The 22,504-nt window shown below is 39.6% G+C and overlaps 1 protein-coding gene across 2 annotated transcripts; it reads left to right on the top strand.

Moving 5' to 3' along the window:
* The first annotated feature begins 386 nt into the window (after positions 1–386).
* On the top strand, positions 387–21,339 carry stat4 (signal transducer and activator of transcription 4). Of its 2 annotated transcripts, none has more exons than XM_031289623.2 (24): positions 387–570; positions 809–941; positions 2,518–2,653; positions 9,129–9,227; positions 10,521–10,613; positions 10,718–10,796; positions 10,948–11,039; positions 11,221–11,372; positions 12,759–12,917; positions 13,673–13,765; positions 13,927–13,986; positions 15,164–15,184; positions 15,795–15,885; positions 16,595–16,639; positions 16,969–17,052; positions 17,133–17,231; positions 17,586–17,721; positions 18,042–18,094; positions 18,526–18,620; positions 19,883–20,019; positions 20,186–20,377; positions 20,501–20,546; positions 21,114–21,219; positions 21,305–21,339. In XM_031289623.2, exons 2-24 carry the CDS (start codon positions 814–816, stop codon positions 21,326–21,328), a joined length of 2,220 nt encoding a protein of 739 aa, XP_031145483.1. In that variant the 5' UTR covers positions 387–570; positions 809–813; the 3' UTR covers positions 21,329–21,339. The 2 variants fall into 2 exon arrangements, with proteins under 2 accessions (XP_031145483.1, XP_031145482.1); XM_031289622.2 differs by having other exon boundaries at positions 15,792–15,885.
* The last annotated feature ends 1,165 nt before the right edge of the window (positions 21,340–22,504 follow it).

The following is a 22,504-nucleotide window of genomic DNA, read 5'->3' as shown; positions in this document are numbered from 1 at the left end:
TTTCTTTCTTTCATTCTAATCGGGTCTGTCAGTCACAGTGAAAACCCATTGTGAAAACCGGGGACATTTCCTGGGACAGCTCCAGCCGGGGACAGGTCACCGAAACCGGGGACTCTTCCCCTGGTCACCCTAACCTAGAATCACCTTTCGGGATGTTTAATAACTTCAGGAATGAAGTTCAGTCAACCCATGCTAGCTTTCGTAAATAGTTAATTAAATAAAAGTGTTATTGTTTGGACTACTATATCCGTATATCACCTAATTTTTTCCGTTGCACGTTTGTGACGTATGGTCGTATTGTCCGTAAAAGGTTACCTCCATAGATATAGAACAATTGGTTTCTATATCTATGGTTACCTCTCTCACCACACACAAATATATGTGTGTGTGTGTGTGTGTGTGTTTGGATGGGCGGATGTCGTGATGAATACAGCCAATAGACAGTAACAGGGTACAGCCCCTGAGAGGTAATGAGGTCGCTTCCTGAACATTAAAAAACGAAAGTCATAGAGAGAAACAAGTGCACATGGTAACGGAGACAGACGGAAAAGCAACGCAGAAACAGCACAGGTAACACACAGAAAAATAGCGCTGAACTGTAATCATTATTACAATATTATGTGTAGAAAATATCATAACAATCATAGACAAAAAATAAGATAGCCTATTTTACTTTTTTCCCCTCCATTTTAAGCATGGTGATTCTCTCATTGTCTGTGTGTGTGTGTGTGTGTGTGTGTGTGTGTGTGTGTGTGTGTGTGTGTGTGTGTGTGTGTGTGTGTGTGTGTTTTGTGGTGTCTGAATGCAGGCAGCATGACCCAGTGGAAGCAGATTCAGCAGCTGGAGAACAGACTCCTGGAACATGTGGACTACCTGTATGATGATAACTTCCCCATGGACATCCGCCAGGGTCTGTCCAGCTGGATCGAGTCTCAGGATTGGTGAGTAGTGTGTGTGTGTGTGTCTGAATAAAAAAACCCATCTTAAGCACCAAACAGCAGACAGACAGGGTTAGTGACTAGCTGGTGAATAGGGCTGGATATTACTAATGATTTCCCGAAATGATTCGATTCCAATTCACATGGTCCCGATTCGATTACATTTCCGATTTTATTCTATATCAATTAGTTTAGGGAAATTTCAATTACAATACCAATTTTGCTTGGATATAAAATAGATTCTTAGAGAATGATGTTTCTGTGTAAACAGGTCATTCCTGCTAACACTCATACCAACATTTTGCTGGAAAAAAAAGCAATATTGCCCTCTACACACTTATATGTTAGCAGTCGCATATATGCAAGCATCTGCACTAGGGGTGGAAGATATATCGACTCAATATCGTTATCGCAATATATCGAAAGTGTCACAATAAGTATGCAATATTTAGTTTATTTTGTGGAGCGCTGTGTCCCGTCCGTTGGCTGTGTGGCTTAGTTGTGTTTGATTTAGAGCCCGCTTGAAACGCTGTAATAATCATGTTTCATTGGCCAGTTACCGTGGTTACCGTGCCACTCGCACATGTTAGTGCACGTCAGCGCACGGGTCCACTATGTGACAAACCCTATGGAGCGTACCACGTGTTTGCATATTTCAACACAGTGACAGTGTAAGTGAAGAAATAGATAGAGACAACAAAACGGAACGAATCAGAGAAGAGAAAGAAAAGTTGTGTCCTGTTCTCTTTATTTATATATTTTATACTGTCCAACCAGTAGAACATGTCCTGTTCTCTTTATTTATATATTTTATACTGTCCAACCAGTAGAACATGTCCTGTTCTCTTTATTTATATATTTTATACTGTCCAACCAGTAAAACATGTCCTGTTCTCTTTATTTATATATTTTATACTGTCCAACCAGTAGAACATGTCCTGTTCTCTTTATTTATATATTTTATACTGTCCAACCAGTAAAACATGTCCTGTTCTGTAGACATGGTCCTTATTTATTTATTCAGGTTGGACCAGTCCAATATGACTGTCAGTTGAAATAAACCTTGTGTTGTAAGAAGACTTGTTTAATCTGTTATAAATCTATTTTGATGCATTTTCCCATAACTTTTGTAATTTCACATATGTTTAAAAATATCTAAATTAATATCGATATCGCAATATTCATAATCGATATCGCAATATCACATTTTGTCAATATCGTGCAACCCTAATCTGCACCAAACACTTTGCACGCTAGTAGAAACATGTCAGGCTTCATTACAAACCATCACAGAGCAACCAACTGGGTTCAGTTGACTATTACCTCCTTTCATGATCTCTGCGTCAGGAAGTCATAGCCTACATTATCATACAGTTACCTTTGAGAAGCAATTAGCAGTTAGTATTGTATGGGGAGTTGTGCTGACAAAGTGTAACTGAAAAGTAATAGCACAACCAGAATTACTTTATTTGGGTCTACCTTTTCTGTTTTACAAGCATAACATCAGCTACCTTCTTCTTCTTCATGGGTTCTGCTGCAAATGTCCTAAACATCACACACACAAACGTCTGTTTTTCAGGGAGATCGCAGCTAACGACGAGTCAATGGCGGCGGTGCTGTTCACCAACCTACTGTCCCAGTTGGATAGGGTGCGCTTACAGGAGCAGAACTTCCTACAAAGACACAACATGAAAATCATTCAACAGCAGCTACAGGTGCGTCACCATCCTTTAACCCACATGTGTCAAACTCAAGGCCCGCGAGCCAAATCCGGCCCCTCACACATTCTGATCCGGTCCGCATATCAGTTTAGGTTCACAATACATTTTGGCCCACCTAGTTGTGCGCCAAAGCAAAAACATGGGAAACTGTTTTTCAACTTGCAATTACGTGACACTCAGAATTTGGCAAATTTGCCGACTTTGAGACTCAGAAATTCCCACAGAACCAGAGAGTTTGCATATACTTGCTGTGAAAGAGCTTGTTGTGAGTCAGCTGTGTGGTAGCCCTCTTAGAAAATGTAATCATTGTTTTTGCTTGATTTGCTAAATTCTAGGATGGCTTCGGAACTTTTTTGTTGACTTTTTCAGGGCTTTATGTGGACCAAACTGTAAGTGAGAAGACTATTTGAGACATGCAATAACTGAGTCAAAGATATTTGACTTTTTCGATGAAATAAAAGCATGTCAATAAACTATACATGTCTGGCCCTTGATGTGATTCTCTTTTTCCAGTGTGGCCCTTAGTGAAATTGAGTTTGACACCCCTGCTTTAACCCTAACCTGATATTTTCAACAGAGACTTTATTTTGTGATGAATTCTAACCAACACTTTTTTAAAAGTTGCTCTACTTCCTATAGTACTTGCACTATGCAATCATTTTGTTAACTTGTGTTTCACTGTACTTTGTATTTGTCTCTATACTTTAATTGGGGGAAATCAGACTCTTCTAAAATCTAAACTTCATTTTCATAGTGCTCATACAGTACTTCATGAATGGCATAAGCAATTTTCACCATAACATATACTACTAGAAATAGCAGTGTATCTAGACAGACAGAAGCATCAAAGAGTAAACAAAGGAAGTGCTGTTGCAATAACAAAGGTGGCATCAAAACTGTATGAGAGAGATATCACTGCACAATAGGTCCTTTTTAGCTGACATGTATCATTACAAAGGTTGTAGGGGGGAAGAACCTCTGATGCTAAACAACTGGTGAGACTGGTGGTCTAAATTGATCCGTGTGGAGGATAAAGATCCAGATGTGGTTCTTTCAAAATTGCTTTTAAAAAGGTTACAAAATGGGACGCAGGCAAAAGGTACAGCAGGGAGAACAAGCATGGTTAAAAGCATGAAATACAACAATTTAGAGGATAACTGACAGAATAATGAATGGCAGGGAAAGGTAAACCAAAATGAAAAATGGTTTTGTCAAGGCAAGATGGGACCTTTTACAAGGTCCCATCTTGTAAAAGGTGAGATTTCCATGACTTTTTTTTATAAAGCAGGTCGAGGTGCTTCATTGTGATGTCACAACTAAACCATATATATATATATATATATGTAGGAAGTGCTGCTACAGTGCTGTTACAGTTCTTCCCCGGCTGCAATGATGGTGACCAAATGCTGACCAATCAGAGCAGACTGGGCTTTTTTAGTAGGGCTGAAATAGGGCTGGGCGATATGGAGAAAATCAAATATCACGATATTTTTTACCAAATACCTCGATATCAATACCGCAACGATATTGTAGTGTTGACTATCGGTGCTTTCACAAAATATTTACACAATGAGATTTTTGATAAATAATCATCAGTAATGTGGATATAATGACTTAGTGGGTAAAGGCAAATAATAGAACAGTTACAACAGTCTGGTAAGTTTAGAAAATGACATTACTTTACTGTAATGCAGCCTTTAAAACCAGGAAAAGACAATACTTATGCCATATCACGATATTATGATATCCAAAATCTAAGACGATATCTAGTCTCATATCACGATATCGATATAATATCGATATATTGCCCAGCTCTAGGCTGAAAGACACAGGCGCTAAAACGGAGCGTTTCAGACAGAGGGGGAATACAGGTATATTCAGACAGACGGTATGAGAAAAATTATAGCATGTAGGTTTGGGTACCGTTTGGATTTTTACGATTCCGATGCTAAACTGGTACTTTTAAAACGATTCCTAACCGATTCCTAAACCGATTCTTGAAAAACTGAAAAATGACATCAAAGAAAGGCTCTTTTTATGGAGTTTTTTTTAAATTAAAAATTATTTAAATTTAACAATACATTTTACATTTATTTTCTGCAAAAATAAATGTTGTTAAGTTGGTATGCCAACCAGCTTCAAACTTTAGCAGTTCTTTTGCAGAAAAATGACCATATTTGCCTTCTCTGGCTCTGAGTTATGGCATGTCCTGCACAGGAGAAACCTCTCTTAGATGGTGTCCAAGAGGCCTGGACACACAGGGAGGCGGTAGACTACGGAGAAAGTGTGATATTTTTACGTCCGTTTCGGAGCGTGTACAAAAAGTCGTCTATCAGCTGTGATTGTAGAGTGCAGGGGAATAGTGCGGACACGCGCTTCACACTGCAAGCAGGCACGTGCGCCACAGGGAGAAAGAAAAAAGAGTCTGCCACTCTCCGGAGCGACAGAGGGAAAATATTTCAGTCGGAACCGAAATTTGCGTTCTAATCCAGTCCGAATACTACCGCTTGTGTAAGACCCAGTTCCATAGTGGAACCAGGTTTCGGTACCCAACCCTAATAGCATGTAAACATACAAAAACCAAAATACAAGTATGAACCTGATAATGAGCATGATGTGGGACCTTTACATTTCTGCAGATCCCTGATGTTTGCAATGTTTTCGGGGAAGGAAAGGCAAAAGCCCTAGAACAATTTTAGTGTATCTAGTCTGTTCTGTATACCCACATCTACTTACAGTACATTAGCTTGTATGCCTGTATAGACATCTGCCTACATTACAGTAGTCTTCAGTCTGATCATTGTTTTCATCATAACAAGATCAAACTTTTTCATTTCAAACATGTAATTATCTCAGCCCAACTTTTCTTTTTTTGTTTACATAAAATGCCCAACACTTGCTCTCGTGCTTCACGGTGGAACTAAAGGTCAGCCACACACTGACAGTTGACTGACAGTCAAATCTAAAACATCTGTAATAAGGAGAAGTATGTGTACTAGAGGCGAGAGGGAAGTCGAAGAAAAAGGCACGTTGAATGTGTAGCTGTTTTTGTGTTGTTTTTCTGCGTTATCTGAGAGCAGCGACTGTTTCTACTGTTCACTGACTCAAATGTCAAAGGAAGGGGCCATGCAACTACTGATATGACTATTTGGCATTTTACACAACATTAAATTTTACAAGTGATGTACTTACAGCTTGCTTAAATACTTGTACTGAGTACAAAAGTTATGTGTTAAGGGAAAGAAGACTTCCCATGTCACTTTCTTTAATGTTTTCATGTGGTGGAGGTAATCTCTCGGTGAGCTCACAGGAGTGCAGAGTTTGGTCCAGGCGCCTTACAGGATGTTGTGGTCAGAGCTCAGCGACGTCATGAGCCTCAGCACATATTTTATTCTGGAAAAGACTATACCTTTGCAGAACAAACCCATGAGGCTCATACCGCTGTTTCCTGTGTGTCTGAATGTGTGTGTGTGTGTGTGTGTGTGTGTGTCAGAGTCAATACTTTTCAGAGGAAGCAGTTACTCCGATGCGCTATAGTCGAGGGTGTTTGAGAGTTGTTGTTGTTATTGTGCGATGTGTATGAGTGAAGTTTATATCACAATTCAAACTAGGGCTGGGCAATGTATCAATATTATATCGATGTTGTGATTGTTTTGAACATCGTAATATGACATAAGTGTTGTCTTTTCCTGGTTTTAAAGGCTGAATGACAGTTAATTGATTCCATTTTCTGAACTGACTAGACTGTTCTAGCTGTTCTGTTATTTGCCTTTAACCACTTAGTCACTGTATCCACATTACTGATGAATATTTTCCCCACATCACCCAGCTCTAATTTAAACCGTAGTTGTGTTTGAGTCTCTCTTCTATTTGGTTTTCTTATCACCCACATTCAAGCATAATATTCCTCAGGAAAACCCCACTGATGCATGTAACATTAAAAAAAAATGCACTAATGTTGCACTTACGTGTCTTACTACTTTGTAGTTTGGCTTATTTGTAGCTAATGTATATGTGATTCTTGGTGTTCTGAGTTTGTACCTTCATGGTTGAATGAACTTATCGGAAGTCGCTTTGGATTAAACCGTCAGCTAACTGAAATGGAATGCAATAATGAAATGTTTGATCTTTTACTGATGCTTATCAGAAATATGTAGAAAGACAATGTCTGCACGCTGCCGCTTTGGCTGACAGTTGGTCTCTGAGATGTGTATTGGGTAAACACTGCAGCAGTAAGAGGGAAGCACCAAAGCTGCTAAATAATGCAGGTCTGCTTAAAGAGAAGTGAGCTTGTGGATGGCATCTAGAAACTGAACCCAACTAATTTGCTGCTGGCCGCTGCTAAATGGCATCAGTGTTACTGTAACCAAAGAGTGTGTAGGTGTGTGTTGATGCATCGTCAGTCATCATTCTGGCAATGATGCTGATGCACTAAAACTAAGTCACACCTGGAGGCGAGAGAAAGTTTCCTCTTCCCACAGCAGAATTTTCCGTACTTTTCTAAGTGCGTTTTGAATGGGCTGATGAGCAAAACAACACCACAATCTTTGTCTAAATCTCAAGCACAACATGAGAATCTTGTGGTAGAAGCAGCGGTGTAGACAGGAGGGTGGCTGAGGGAAAGTTTGTGTTTGCTCTATATTTTAGATACACTGAAGGAACATAAGGCATTGCTGCACTCCAGAGGTGATGAATCTTTAACAATTGGAAACAGTAAAATATCACTCAGAAGGAATGTAAACAAATGTCAGCTGATTAACATACATGAAAGAAACAATTATTTCCCACAATTTGCCACCTTAGCTTATTGAAGAAAGAATAAGCTGAAGCCAAGGCTTATTTTTGCCTATCCTATAATCCCCATAGAATCACCCAGATAACCCTGATGATGTCATAGCGATGTCATCAGGGTTTTCTCAGCTTGGAAAGTAGTAACAGGACACTGTGTTACAGACTGGGAGCAAAAAGTTGACGAAAAAGCCGTGTGTATGTGTATGTACCAGGCAAGGTCTAATCTATATCCTCGATGTTCCACTTCCGGGATTGTTTTAGTGTTGCTGGAAATTCGGCCGGATGCATCTCTTTTCACCAATGTCCGTTTCCTTGGGCTTCCATTGTGTTGGCGTTCTAACCTCCGGTGGATTTCTGAGGACTATGGTTAACTGCTCCTCAGATCTCTGCAGGGTAAATCCAGACAGCTAGCTAGACTATCTGTCCAATCTGAGTTTTCTGTTGCACGACTAGAACAACTTTTGAACGTACACATGTTCCACCAAAACAAGTTCCTTCCCGAGACTATTTTGCAGCAGTTCCGTGTGGAGCTAAGGGCCGCCCAAGACGATTGTGATTGGTTTAAAGAAATGCCAATCAACCACAGCACGTTTTTCCTCCCATCCCAGAATTCTGTGGGGACTAGCCAGACCCTTCTCCGCTGCGCCGTGGAGGACGGTCTGGCAATGCGAGACTAGGCAAGGTCTAATGAAAAGATGCCACGGTTGCATTATGGGAAATGTAGGATGTTTTTTGGAGCTTGACCCAAATGAGGGTCTAAAAGTCAGGATATCTCTGCTTCTTAATTTAGACTATTCTTTTAAATATCCGTCTCATGTCACAACTTTATAGAAGTGCATCAGTAAATCACTGCTGTGTCTTTTTAAAACAATCGACTCAATTACAAAATAAATCTAAATATTTTTTAAAAAACAATGAGCCTCAAGCACTGATTATTTTCTTATTATTTATTATTATATTATTATTATTATTATTCTTATTATTATTTGTTTTTTTAAACAACAAGAATATTTACAAAGAATTTTTCAAATTTGATATTAAGCTTATTTTCTCCAGGAACAATCTATTATTTAAAATAATAAAAAAAGAACAACAATCTTCTTATATTCAAGCAAGCTGTAAAGTATTCATCAGTATTTTCCTAAGGATCACACCCTCAAAATGTTCTCAGAGTCTAATGAACGTTACGGTTACAGGCTATACTGTCACGCCCTTGAAGAAAACTGGTTATTCTCCAAGTATCTGTGCACACCGTGGGCCCATTTCCACTTTCATTATGACTAACGTATAGTCCTTTTTATTTTTTGAACCTCATTCCTTTCCTGTTTAAATACCTTGAAACACTTCCAGTAAAAACCTCGTGTCTGAGAAGACCCATGATGACTCTATGACTCTGAGATAGCAAGATAAACAGACACTGTGGAAACTAAACCAAACATGTAAACCTCCTTATGCTGTCTGTTCTTGTATCGCTGTTGTATATCTCTATGCTAACATTAATGAAATCCAAGTGCTTGGGTGTTTTTGTAACCTGGAATAATTCTGTCTCCCTCTCTCTCTGTGTGTGTGTGTGTGTGTGTGTGTGTGTGTGTGTGTGTGTGTGTGTGTGTGTGTGTGTGTGCGTGTGCGTGTGCGTGTGCGTGTGCGTGTGCGTGTGCGTGTGCGTGTGGCCCCACAGGTGAAATACGCAACAAACCCTGCTGTCATGGCCAGGGTTATCTCCACGTGCCTCAGGGAAGAGCGCCGGATCCTCTCCAGCGCCTGCATGCAGGAACAGGTTTGTCACTATTGTCTTCTTCAGAGGGAAAGTCCCGCTGGTTGATTAATAACAGATGCTGCTGTTACTGGTAAATCAGAGCTAGTACCAGGAAAACAGCAATGTATAATTAACACCCCCACTTTCCCGACCGCTTCACTTCATCCCTAGAAACAATGCTGCATGGCATTTATGTCGCTAATGTTACTGTAAGTGCCGCAATAACCAAGTAGTCGTTGGCAATGGAAATCTTGTGCCTCAGGCAAACAACAATGCTCATTTAAAAAGTGAAAATGAAGTAATATAAATATGAAATATAATTTGTGTAGACAGTATTGCAAATGAATAAGACTGGATTCAATTCAATTCCATTTCTTTATGAAAGGGGACAGTGCAAATTAATAAAACGCATGATTTTCCATGGGTTAAAAATGCCAGAATTAGCCAAAAGGCTATTTTTCATCTGTAGTTCCCTGCCCTCGATGTTAAAAAAAGGCTTTTTAAAATACAAAGAAACTAAAAGGAAGACACAAGCAAAACTAAACTTCACAGAAGCAGAAAGATAAGCAACAAAACAAAGCAACTGTCTGATGTGGTTTGGGATTGAATTCCACTCTCTTGACCCTCTGATGGACCAGAGAAAAGAAAAGACATGTAGAAATGTATGTATGCATCATGAAATGTAAATATATCTATAAAGGTAAAGTGACATGTTATGTTCAGAGTTTTATGGCCTGTGGGATGAAGCTGTCCCTAGATTAAGGATTAACAAAGACACACTGCTCCGGCAGCAGGCAGAGCACTGTGTCTTTGTTAATCCGTATGGCTTTCTTCCTGCACCCCTGGGTGAAGAGGTCCCCTATGGATGGCAGTGCCGTCACGGTGATGTGCTGAGAAGTTTTCACCACCCTTTGCAGAGCCCTGTGGTTGAGGGCGGCGCAACTGCCATACCAGGCAGTGACGCAGCCGGTCAGGATATTCTTTTGTTAAAGATAAGTTTTTGGGCATTTTGGGCCTTTATTTGATAGAGCTGCCGAAGACACGAAAGGGGAGAGAGAGAGAGAGGGGGAATGACATGCAGCAAAGGGCTGCAGGTCAGAATAGAACCCAGGATCCAATCACAGGGGGTGGTGTTGAGTCCCAGGTCTCTGAGCTTGGTGACGAGCTCGATGATCCCCTGACTTTTCAGACAGGTCAAAGATGTAGTTTGACCAATGGCTTATGATCTGCAAATGTAAATTAATAAAAGTAAATTAATAAAAAAGAAAACAGGGATATATATATATATACAATATATACAATATTTTCCAACAGGGTCCATTGGAGAAATCATTGCAGAATTCTGTGGCCTTTGAGAGGCAGAAGAACATGGACAACAGAGTTGGGCTCATCAGGGCCAGCGTGCAGGTAAAGGAAACAAACAGATGCTTCAGGGAATATCAAAACAAAGAAATTAACTACATTTCCATCCAATTAAATGCATCCAAACTTAAATGTCTGTCTTTGTCTAGTTGATGGACCAGGCTGTGAAATACATCGAGGACATACAGGATGACTTTGATTTCCGCTACAAGACCCTACAGTCTCGAGGTGTGCCCTGTGAAAAAAAAAAAAAACTGTTCTTACCACTGTGCAAAAAACTGCACAGCCTGCAACACACAAGATTATGCTCAATCATGTGTGTGTGTGTGTGTGTGTGTGTGCGCGTGTGCATGTGTGTTTGGGTGTGTGTGTGTCTCAGAATCAACAGATCCTCGACCGAACTCTGAGACGATGAAACAGGAAGTAACAAGACTGCAGGAAATGCTAAACAGGCTCGACTTTAAAAGGAAGGTAAGCCTTGGTATCATCATGCAAAGCTCTGACACAGGAGGGATGTCTCCACCAAATCAAAAACAAAAAGACAAAGAGATGCCTCACACAAACCTCATCAGTGTACAAATACAGACTTGTTACATCTGATCATTTACAGTTCATAAACGCTCACAGCTGTTTTATGCATATCCTTTGTTAGGAGATCTTGTCAAAGATGGATGTTGTGATCAAGGATATCGATGACCTGATGACGTCCCAGCTCAACCCTGAGCTGCAGGACTGGAAGCGCCGGCAGCAGATCGCCGCCATCGGCGGGCCGCTGCTCACCGGCCTGGACCAGCTGCAGAGTTGGTAATGAGCTAGTCTCCCATTGCCAGACCTTCCTCCACAGCGCAGCGGAGGAAGGGTCTGGCTAGTCCACACAGCATTCCGGGATGGGAGAAAAACGTGCTCTGGTTTATTGGCATTTCTTTAAACCAATTACATTCATCATCGCAAACATTCCAACACAAAGAAAGCGGAAGGTAACGGAAATCTGGCAAAAAAAAAGGGACATCCGGCGGAATTGTACCGGAGCAATCCCGGAACTACAACGTCGTGGATATAGACTAGTAATGAGCTGAATGTTATTAAAGTTACATGCATTGTTGTGCATTATGTGAACATTCAAACCTCATATAATCCTTATACACTTTTGGCTTGAGAACTGGGTCCAACATCCGCTCTGATTATGGTTACGTCCAACGGTTCCAGTGTGAATTCTCACCAACGATGGCTTCAACCCAGATCAGCATTACATTACATTTCAGGAGAGACTTCATTAAGAGTGAACAATACCTTTTTATTCAAGTGTGTGATAAAAAAAGAATTAGAGAAGAGTCTTTGGTGCTTAGACCCCATCGTGACGTGGTATATTTAGTGGGGGTAGTAGTACCGTAATTAGTTGAGGATATTTCCCCCCCTGGGGTATAGACACTGGTGATGATTATAAGAGTTGCTGAAGACCTAGACGATGGAATGTGGAGCAGGACTGGGCACTGATGTGATGAAGGGGTGGAGGAGGGTCGCATCCGTTCGACTGAAAGGACTAAGGAATAGTACCGGGTACCAAATTCGATACTTTTAAGGCACCAGCCGAATTTCCTCCTTAGTATTGAGTATTGAAAAATGCCTCGTCATTCAATGACAAATTTCAATAACTAGGGAGTAAATCTCATCAGCGTCTGCGAGCCAATAAGCATGCAGCATGCTTCTTCCAAGATATAATAATGCTGATGATTGGCTGTCTAACGTTACACGTCGTAGAGACACGCAGGAAAAACTCTACGTTACGCAAAGGCTCACATAGTAGGAGAGGAAACATAAAAAGATTTGTGCCTGTAAAGTTGTAATTTCTTTTTGTTAAAATTGATGTTATAAAATTAGTAAAGAGAAAGTATCGTTGAGGAACAGGTATCATAGTCATGGTATTGGTACCGGTACCGGTAACATTTTTAACGTTACCCAGCTCTACAAATGACAGCAGCAGAGAGGAGAACAGATTTTGAAGTTTGACAGCAAGGATATGATTGACTAAGAGAGATTGTGGCAAGATCTGGTTGGACTACTTAGAGTGAACGCCCACTGAGTAGAAGCCAGAGAGAGATGTTATGTATGAATGATTAAAAGGAGTCTTTCTTATTGAACTTTCATTAAAAGGTCATGTATATTAAATCATCTGTCCCCTGTCCCCCTCAGGTTTACTCTGACGGCCCAGAGTCTCTTCCAGATCAAGCGTCAGCTGGACAAACTGGTGGAGCTGGTTGTTAAGGTCACCTACGAAAGTGACCCAATCCCCCTGCAAAGACCTCAGATGGAAGAGCGAATAAAATACCTCATCTATCACCTCATCAAGAGGTACTCTCAACACAATGCAACATTAGCTCGCTAGCTCAGCTGTTAGAGTGTGTTCCATTCAGGCTGAGTCCTTACCGTAGCAGCCAGGGTTCAAGTCAGGCCCAGGGACTATCTTAATTAAGCATAAAAAAATTGTCGATTAATCCGTCGATTATTTTCTCAATGAATCGATTAGTTTGGTCTAAGAAAAACATCAGAAAATGGTGAAAAATGTGGATCGGTGTTTCCTAAAGCCCAAGATGACGTCCTCAAATGTCTTGTTTTGTCCTCAACTCAAAGATATTCAGTTTACTGTCACAGAGGAGAGATTTTTATAAAAAATGACTCAAACCGATTAATCGAATAATTTAATAGTTGACAACTAATTGATTAATAGTTGACAACTAATCGATTAATCGATACATTTTTTGCTAAACATGACTACTGTATTCTAATGTACAACCCTTTAACTTTTGTGAGTTGTTACTATAGCTGATTAAGTAAGTCTTATTTTGAAACCAGTTTTCACGTTTTGCTTTGAAGTTTAACAGTTTTGTCAGGTCTGTAAACACATGCAGAACTGAGAACACTGACATGTATGAACAACTTCCTCCTGTACTCGCAGCACTGACAACACATTGCACAATATAGTAAGGCACTCAATACAGGACCAACACAACCAACTGGTGGCTTGAATGCTCTACAGGCATGCGCTGTCAAGTGAAATGAACATGGTGGAAACTGTGTAAATCATATGCGGTGTGGTTTGTTCTCAGCTCGTTTGTGGTGGAGAAGCAGCCATGCATGCCCACGCATCCACAGAAACCCCTCATCATCAAGACCGGAGTACAGTTTACCACCAAAGTCAGGTATCATTACGTGACACAGGACAAGATGTTTTGATGGTTCTTTTTTCAGCTATATTTGGCTCTTTCATTCCTTTTTCAACCTCAGTCTTTAGTTCAATAATTAACAGTAATGCTGGTTGAGAATTCAATAAATTTTTTTTTCTCTTCCTGATCTCTCCCAGACTCTTGGTTAAACTTCCAGAAGTGGATTATCAGCTGAAAGTGAAAACAACATTTGACAAGTGAGATTTTTATGTTTAAATGTTTGTAACTGGTTTGCACTACTGCCTACTTGTATATACATAAGTGCACATAAAGTATTCTATCTTTAAACTTACAAGGACACCACTTAAATATATATATATATATATATATATATATATATATACAGTGCTGCTCATAAGTATTCATACCCATGCTAAAGTTGACTAAAAAAAGGAATAAAAAAATCATCTTTTGGAAATTGATCTTAATGCCTTAATTAAAAAAATGAGAAAAAATCCGACCTTTTAAGGACACCAATTTGTTTTGTGAATGAATAATGTATTGTAAATAAATAAATGTTCTTCCTTAAAATACAGGGGCCATAATTATACATACCCCTATGTTAAATTCCCATAGAGGAAGGCAGATTTTTATTTTTAAAGGCCAGTTATTTCATGGATCCAGGATACTATGCATCCTGATAAAGTTCCCTTGGCCTTTGGAATTAAAATAGCCCCACATCATCACATACCCTTCACCATACCTAGAGATTGGCATGGTTTTATTTCAGTTAGCCTAATAGCTAACTGAGATAAGATCCATATCAATGCAAATCAAACCAGCTATTAGGCTAACTGAAATAAAACCATGCCAATTTCTAGATATGGTGAAGGGTGTGTGATGATGTGGGGCTATTTTAATTCCAAAGGCCAAGGGAACTTTATCAGGATGCATAGTATCCTGGATCCATGAAATAACTGGCCTTTAAAAATAAAAATCTGCCTGCCTCTATGGGAATTTAACATAGGGGTATGTATAATTATGGCCCCTGTATTTTAAGGAAGAACATTTATTTATTTACAATACATTATTAATTCACAAAAAAAATTGGTGTCCTTAAAAGGTCGGATTTTTCCTCATTTTTTTAATTAAGGCAATTAAGATCAATTTCCAAAAGATGATTTTTTTATTCCTCTTTTTAGTCAACTTGACCATGGGTATGAATACTTATGAGCAGCACTGTATATATATATATCTATCTATGCAATGTAAAAGTCATATTCCTCAGACTAATTTGTCTTAGTGCTAATCTTTGTGTGTGTGTGTGTGTGTGTGTGTGTGTGTGTGTGTGTGTGTGTGTGTGTGTGTGTGTGTGTGTGTGTGTGTGTGTGTGTGTGTGTGTGCGTGTGTGTGTGTGTGTGTGTCTGTCTCTAGGGACCTCCCCCCTGGCAGAGTGTGAGTACAAAGGACAGGACATACTGCTGATGTTTAATTTTAACAGATAAAAGCAGTGTAGCAGTAGGTTAGCCTGTTGGAAGAACAGCGGCCAACAGACATGTTGTGATACCGCGGTCGGTACTGCAAACGGTATACATCATTTGACTGCTTCAAGAAATGGGTTCTTTCCAAAATCCTACAAAGTGTTTTTCCTGAAATTCATGGCACAGTTTAGTAGCAAGTACAAAAAAAATCTTATAGGTATATTTCTTTTCTTTTCTTTTTTTTTTACCTATGACACAAACAGCTCTTTTCCGCATTCCGAATATTTAGCTGGAGAGAGTCATCACTCCTAGGAGCACAAGCTGTCAGATTTACTGTAAAAGCTGTTGCTGCCATCTGAAAACAAGTTGTTTTCTTTTATAGTTCAAGAGGGTTTTGAGATTGGAGTTTGTATTTTGTAACCATACACAAAACATGTTATTTTTAAATTGTAGGTATGCAGAAAAATGTACTCACATTTCAGATTTCAGCAGTTGCATTTGTATCATCTATAAACAGTCAGCAATCAGCATAAATCCACAAATCCACGAGGCTTCTCTTTTTACCTGGTTTTTCTCCTCAGAAGTCGTCAGTTTTTCATCCTGACCAACAACACTAAAGTGATGGACATTGAGGACTACTCAAATGGCTGCCTCTCAGTGGAGTTTAGACACCTGGTAAGACTACCCACTCACTGTCTGATTTTATTTATGCGTATTGGAGATGGTCTGATACCATTTTTTTTCTTCCCGATACCGATTCCGATAACCTGAACTTGCGTATCGGCCGATCCCGAGTACCGATCAGATACCATGGTGTCATTTATTTATTATGTTTTAACAGTTGTATACTACCATCACTGCATGGATGTGATTTCTATCTTTGTTTTATGCTCTGGCTCAGGTTAAACGCTTTGAGGAACACAGAACAAACACAAGCAATGAAATGCCACGGAACATTTCTTTAATTATCCAGACAGAACATATACAAACTACTTTAAAGTAGAGTTTCTTCTGGGCTGAATTACGTGGTATGGGATCGCTGCATAAACTCCAGTACTTTCCGATATTGATACCAGCATTTTAGGCAGTATCAGAGGCTTTTTAAACATCTCTAATGCGTATGTGTCATATATTATCAGAAAATATATAATAATACTTTGAGACTACACATAGCCAGTCCTCCATTGACTCCCGACAGAAGAGGAAAAGCTGTTTTTCCCCCATAACTTTATGAACTTTACATCATTGTATCAGCTCTCAGTAGCTATCGTGCAGTTTCAGTAGATAAATCCAGTTTCACTTACACTTGGATATGGTATAAAACATTAGTGGTGAATTTAAGTTTTTGGTTTTCTGTTACTGACATTGAGTTTGTATCTTACAGCAGCTGAAAGAGAAGAAATATATCAACGGCACAAAGGGGAACGAGGTAAAAAATGCAGATGGAGTTGACCATTGATGTACCAGCAAAGTGGTCTCTTAACACAAACGCTAAATACCTGTGCTACTGTAATGTGTCAATGTGTTTGTGCTAGGCATGGCCCGGTATAAGATTCTGGTATAAGATTATTTTGAAATGTCTGTGTAAAAAACACAATGTATTTCATTTTAAAACACAAATTTTAGTGGTTTTGAAACCGTCATTACTATTATTGTTGTCTAAAAATACTATTATTATTCTAAATTTGTTGTACCAAATATGTCTCTGTATAAGAGGGACAGACTCTGAAATGGATGTGTGTTTTGTGTGTTCTGCAGGGTCTCCTCTCGGTGACAGAGGAACTTCACTATCTCAGTTTTGAGGCTTGCTTCACAGTGCAGGGCCTCACCATTGATCTGGAGGTCAGAAGCAGCGTAGATTTCCCTAAATGTTTGGCTCTCTGTTGTCGATGTCGCTTTCTCATTGTGTATCATCCTTCCAGACGTGTTCCCTGCCACTGGTGGTCATTTCCAACGTGAGCCAGCTGCCTGGAGGCTGGGCGTCGGTCATGTGGTATAACCTTCTGACTGATGAGCCCAGGGTGAGCTAACCCACTGCAAATGGGCAATTTTTTTTTAATGTCATTAGCATAATGCTACGGCGAAATGAGGGGTATCAGAGAAGAAACCAAGTGTAGCTATGTATCGGTATTATGCAAGCTAAGTTTCACTATTTTTAAACAATGGCAGAGACTTGTATAATCACGTAATAACAATGTGACAATTTTTACACACTGTAACATTATTATTGTATGTTGTGTGTTTCACATCCAATTCCGGTACGTCTGCTAGTGAATCGGAATGCATTATATAATAAGAGGTGTTTTCCAAAACTACTTCCACATCCCTACTCCTCTCCTCTTATCTTTTGTCTTCTTCTTTCCTATCATCCACAGAACTTGGCGTTCTTTGGGAACCCCCCTCGGGCCACCTGGAGCCAGCTCTCTGAGGTCCTCAGCTGGCAGTTCTCCACCTTTGCTGGCCAAGGCCTCAACCGGGAGCAGCTCACCATGCTGGGGGAAAAGCTCCTCGGTATGTTTGCCCTCTAGCTTTCAGACTACCTGTTGACTGTAGACTTGGGGATTACTGAAACACAAGATAACACGTTTGGAATGGCATTAAAGGATTTTTTTTCCACCTGGTGATTGGCACTTTGTATTCAGACCCCATGGGTTAACGTTGGTATGATAGCTGATAGTCTTTGGAGGCCGACGTATGAGAATAAGGCATAACTTAGTTTGGCACCATACTCATTTCATCAGGACCCATAGCTACTGACTTAAACTGCCACGCTACTGGGTGTTGGGTACTTCAGTGCTGTCACTTATGTTATTTACTGTATGTTGTTGTAGGTCAGCATGCCTCCTGTAGTGAATATCAAGTGTCCTGGTCTAAGTTCTCAAAGGTAAGTGTGTAATAATAAGTACGTATGTGGCTTACCACAAAGCACCACGTGGTCTCATCTCCAATATGGTTGTGCCATCTAGTGGCCAATCAGAAAACATGTTCTGTGTCCCATGCTGTGTTGTTGATCCTAGACATCCATTTCTTATCTGCATCACATATCTCATGTAATGTTTAAATGTAAAAAAAAAAGGACTCATTCTACTGTTTCCATGTGTCGTGCATTCTTCATCCTTGTCTGTACCGTCATATGTGTCCTTCTTTTATGTCCTTAGATGCTTCGTTGATCTTATGAGCTTATGTTTATGTTTTTAGGTTGATTTTATGTTGATTTTGGAATGTTTTAAAGCAACAGATTGTAGCACTATGCCCAAGACAAATCTCCCCTCATGGACAATAAAGTGTATTCTATGCTATTCTATTCTATTCAAGGAGAATATTCCAGGAAAGCCCTTCGGTTTCTGGATGTGGCTGGACTCCATCCTGGAGCTCATCAAGAAGCATTTGCTGCCGGTCTGGAATGAGAAGTAAGCCACTGGCTAACTTGCTATTTCTCCCAGCCCACCTCACTGTCCACCCTCTTCAACTGTCCCAATAAATTGCTGCTATACAGTAGGACTGCTCCTCTTAGGATGTTACTGTGATTCACTGGATGAGAATAGTCTGTACTGAGGCACTGGATTCTCACTCATGCACCTAAACAAAGTTCTGACCAGATGTGGGAGCAGTTGATTGTGCTTTGTTTTCTCTAAGTAGAGATCACCCTTTCAAAAAAGAAAATGTTACTTCCTATCAAAGGGATGATGTTGCAGTTTATGTGCTTGTCCATCTTGGGTGGTGTTTAGAATGTGTTTTCACTTTGCTGAAGAGGACACGTTTCAAGTTTAGCATTTGTCTGTCAGTCGTTCCCTTCCTGCCATTGTGAGAAACTCTAAAGACTATGGGAATAGTTTAACATTTTGGAAAATATGCTTATTGACTTTTTTTTTTTTTTTTTTTTACCGAGAGTTATATGAGAAGATTGATATCACTCTCATGTCTGTACGCCAAATATGAAGCTACAGCCGGTTAACTTAGCTTATTTTAGCATAAAGGCTGGAAACGTGAAAACACCTATAGCTTGGCTCTGTTTTGAAGGTAACAAAATCCGCTAACCTGATTAACAGGTTATCTCTTGTTTGATTCTGTTGTTGTCACCGCGAGGTTGCCAGGCAACCAGCATAGACTGGGCCAAGAACTAGTCCAGCAATGTAAATGTTTCTCACTAACTGTCTTTCTTGTTGTCTGGTCGGTGTCAAACAAAGAAACTGCACCTGTATCGCAATAAATAAGTTAAACATTTCTTGCACTGTAGGTCTGTTGGTGAGACAATTTTAGATGTGAAGCATCTTATGGACTTGGCATGTATCACTATATTTAGCAGCATGCGTGTTTTGGTCAGTTATAGTCTGACTAGTTCTAACTGCACACTACAGGCAGAGAAAGTCAAGTAATACTCAGAAACTACTATGTTCCAGTTTATATTTAGCAGGTTTAAAATGCAAAAGCTTAAAACACACTCACAAATAGCAGCTATAAAAACAAATAGCTCTGACATTCTTGCCTGAGTGAGGGCACAAGTGTTAAAATTGCAGCAGTTGTTACTGTCTTTGCCTATTCTTTAATTTTATTATCTAGTTTTATAAGCTTCAATTGTACGTACAGTAATGGGTAGCGCAATGTAAAAAATGTAAGAAAACTGTTAAAAAGTAATTGCTTTTTTTCTCTTTTACTAACACCGTCCATGCAGCTTCATCATGGGCTTTGTGAGTAAAGAGATGGAGCGCTGTCTGCTGAAGGACAGACGGCCGGGCACATTCCTCTTACGCTTCAGTGAGAGCCACCTCGGAGGAATCACTTTCACCTGGGTGGAGCACAACGACAATGGTGAGGAAAATCCCATACCATTTGGCTCATTAAAGTGTATTTTGACATACTTTTTGTCCAGGGTCAGTTATGTAAGTCAAGTTATATATTTCAGGCGTGTTTCTTGCCTGTTGTCTTTACGTGATATAATGCTCTGCTTTTGCTAACAGTGACTTTTATACAACAGGAGAAGTGAAGTTCAACTCTGTGGAGCCTTACACTAAAAACCGGCTTAGCGCTCTCCCATTTGCAGACATCATACGAGACTACAAAGTGATCTCAGACGGGGTTGTCCCAGAGAACCCGCTCAAGTTCCTCTACCCCGACATCCCCAAAGATGAAGCCTTTGGACGGCTTTACAACAGCCAGCCAAGCAAAGGTGAGAGTGCAAAACCATTTCTCCATTTAGAGCTCATGTCTTAGTACTTGCTTGGAACTTTGGTGGTTGAATAGATTGTAGGCTACAACACTAATCTCTCTTGTATCTCTGTTAATATTTCAGTCCATCCATACATAGCATCTACCCTGATCCCCATCTCGGAATTGCGGTGAGTTCATGTGAAGACTACGTGAGACCAGGCCCGCCGTCAGCAATTATGGCAGCAGGCCTGCATGAAACCCAAGGGCGTAGCTTTGGGTTCAACGTTTTTTTTTTGTGAGATATCCACTTTAGAGCAAAATTTAACTTTAAATTTTGAACGTCAAACACTTCATTTTCTTCATTCTGGTGAATTTCTCTGCAACAATTTGTGACTTTTCTGCAATAATTTATAATGCAAATGTCAATGACTTTATTTATGTAAAGGACATTATAATAGGTTTTTGGGGGTGGAGGGTGGTTGCACTGGTCAGTTTTGATTATTGGGGGGGTTGTAATATGATGAGACCCCTTATCGACTTACTTTTTGTTTCAATAAAAGAAATGTATGAAAAGTTTTACCCTGACATTTAATTATTGGACCAAAGTTGTGGAATAGATGTTGATTATGGGACATTCTTTGTGCTGTCACTGCAAACTACAGCATAATAAGAAAACTAAAAAGGATCTAGAAAATACTACATGAGACAGAAGCAGTCCCTTCACTTGTATTTTCTCTCTTTCTCTGTCATCCCAGCTCTCATGCAAGCACCACACCACTTTCCTGTCAGTCTCCTGAGCCGCCCATGACTCCTGGGGAGTTTAACATGCTCAACGAGCACCTATGCTTTGACATTGACACCGTAAGTTTGCATTCTTTGTATATTCTTATAAATATGTATTATAGATTTATGTCCTGCTGCTAATGTTGTTCTCTTTGTTTTACAGATGAGCTCTTCATATTCAGAGTAAAGCGAGATATAAAAAAAAACATGCAACAACATTTTGAGTTTTCATACTGTCTTGACACCAGTCTTGATCAATGTCTACATCTTTGGGATCATGAAACTAAGTGTGCCTTGTTTAAAGAGATGCTGTGGTTAAATTGGATTCATTGCTTGAGCTGTTGTTTATTGCTTTTTTTTAATATATATTCATAATTTTTCTAAAAAGAATGTGTCTGTTTTTTTATTGTTAGTCTGTGATGACTTGGTTTTGAATAACATTTACCTATTGAGTTTTTTTCCCCCAAAAGGACTATATTGTATATAAAACAATTTAAACATTTTTATTTTGTCTGCAATGTACCATATTGACATTAGCTTGCTTCATTATTTCTGCATCAGGTACCACTTTTGCCTAAAGTTTGCCTGTGTTGCATACACACACACACACACACACACACACTCATCTATTCAATCATCAGCTCCTCTGCCACCATGTGAGGCGCATGGCAAGGTCAAAGTCAAGTTTATTTCATCCATGAAAATAGAAATTACAGTGCTCATCTACAGATGGCTTTGCAGCACAGCCACATTTTACAGAGCTTTTATTCTGGAAGTAGCAGGAAGTAAGGTTTCTGCATCTGACTGCTACTTGATACATCCTCCTCCAGCATTTATCGAGAACCACGTGATTCCTGGAGAGTTAAGAGTGGGCGGGGATGTTCCATGATTGTACAGTATAATAAAACGGTGTGTTTACTTTGCTTTATGGAGGAAGTAAACTATCAATAACTACATACATACATAAATAAATATGCCTATGAACTACATCCTGATATAAATATATATTTACATGCAAATATAAATATATTAATGAGTCAATATAGTTAAATAAATAAATATGTGTTTCTTTAAATAAGGATGTTTTTCAAATGACTAAACCTTTCTTTATTTTGGGAGACTTTTATTTCTTATTTTTTTTTTGTGAAATCTGCAGCATTATTTTTGCACCTGTTGTCAGTGCTGGGCTTGCTGTGTTTCTTGAGCAGCTTATCATAGATCATCATACGCTTTACAAGAAGTTGTTTTGCCGAAATCTGAATCCGAAGCACCATTTTTTATGGTACGCTATCCATGAATGCTTTGTTTGTTTGGACCTCTTTCTCAATCGTGGTGCATAAGATTTGAGGCCAGGCATAATCCA

This window comes from Sander lucioperca, chromosome 8, assembly GCF_008315115.2.
Source record: "Sander lucioperca isolate FBNREF2018 chromosome 8, SLUC_FBN_1.2, whole genome shotgun sequence".
Lineage (NCBI taxonomy): Eukaryota > Metazoa > Chordata > Actinopteri > Perciformes > Percidae > Sander > Sander lucioperca.
This window is presented reverse-complemented; position numbering and strand designations above follow the sequence as displayed.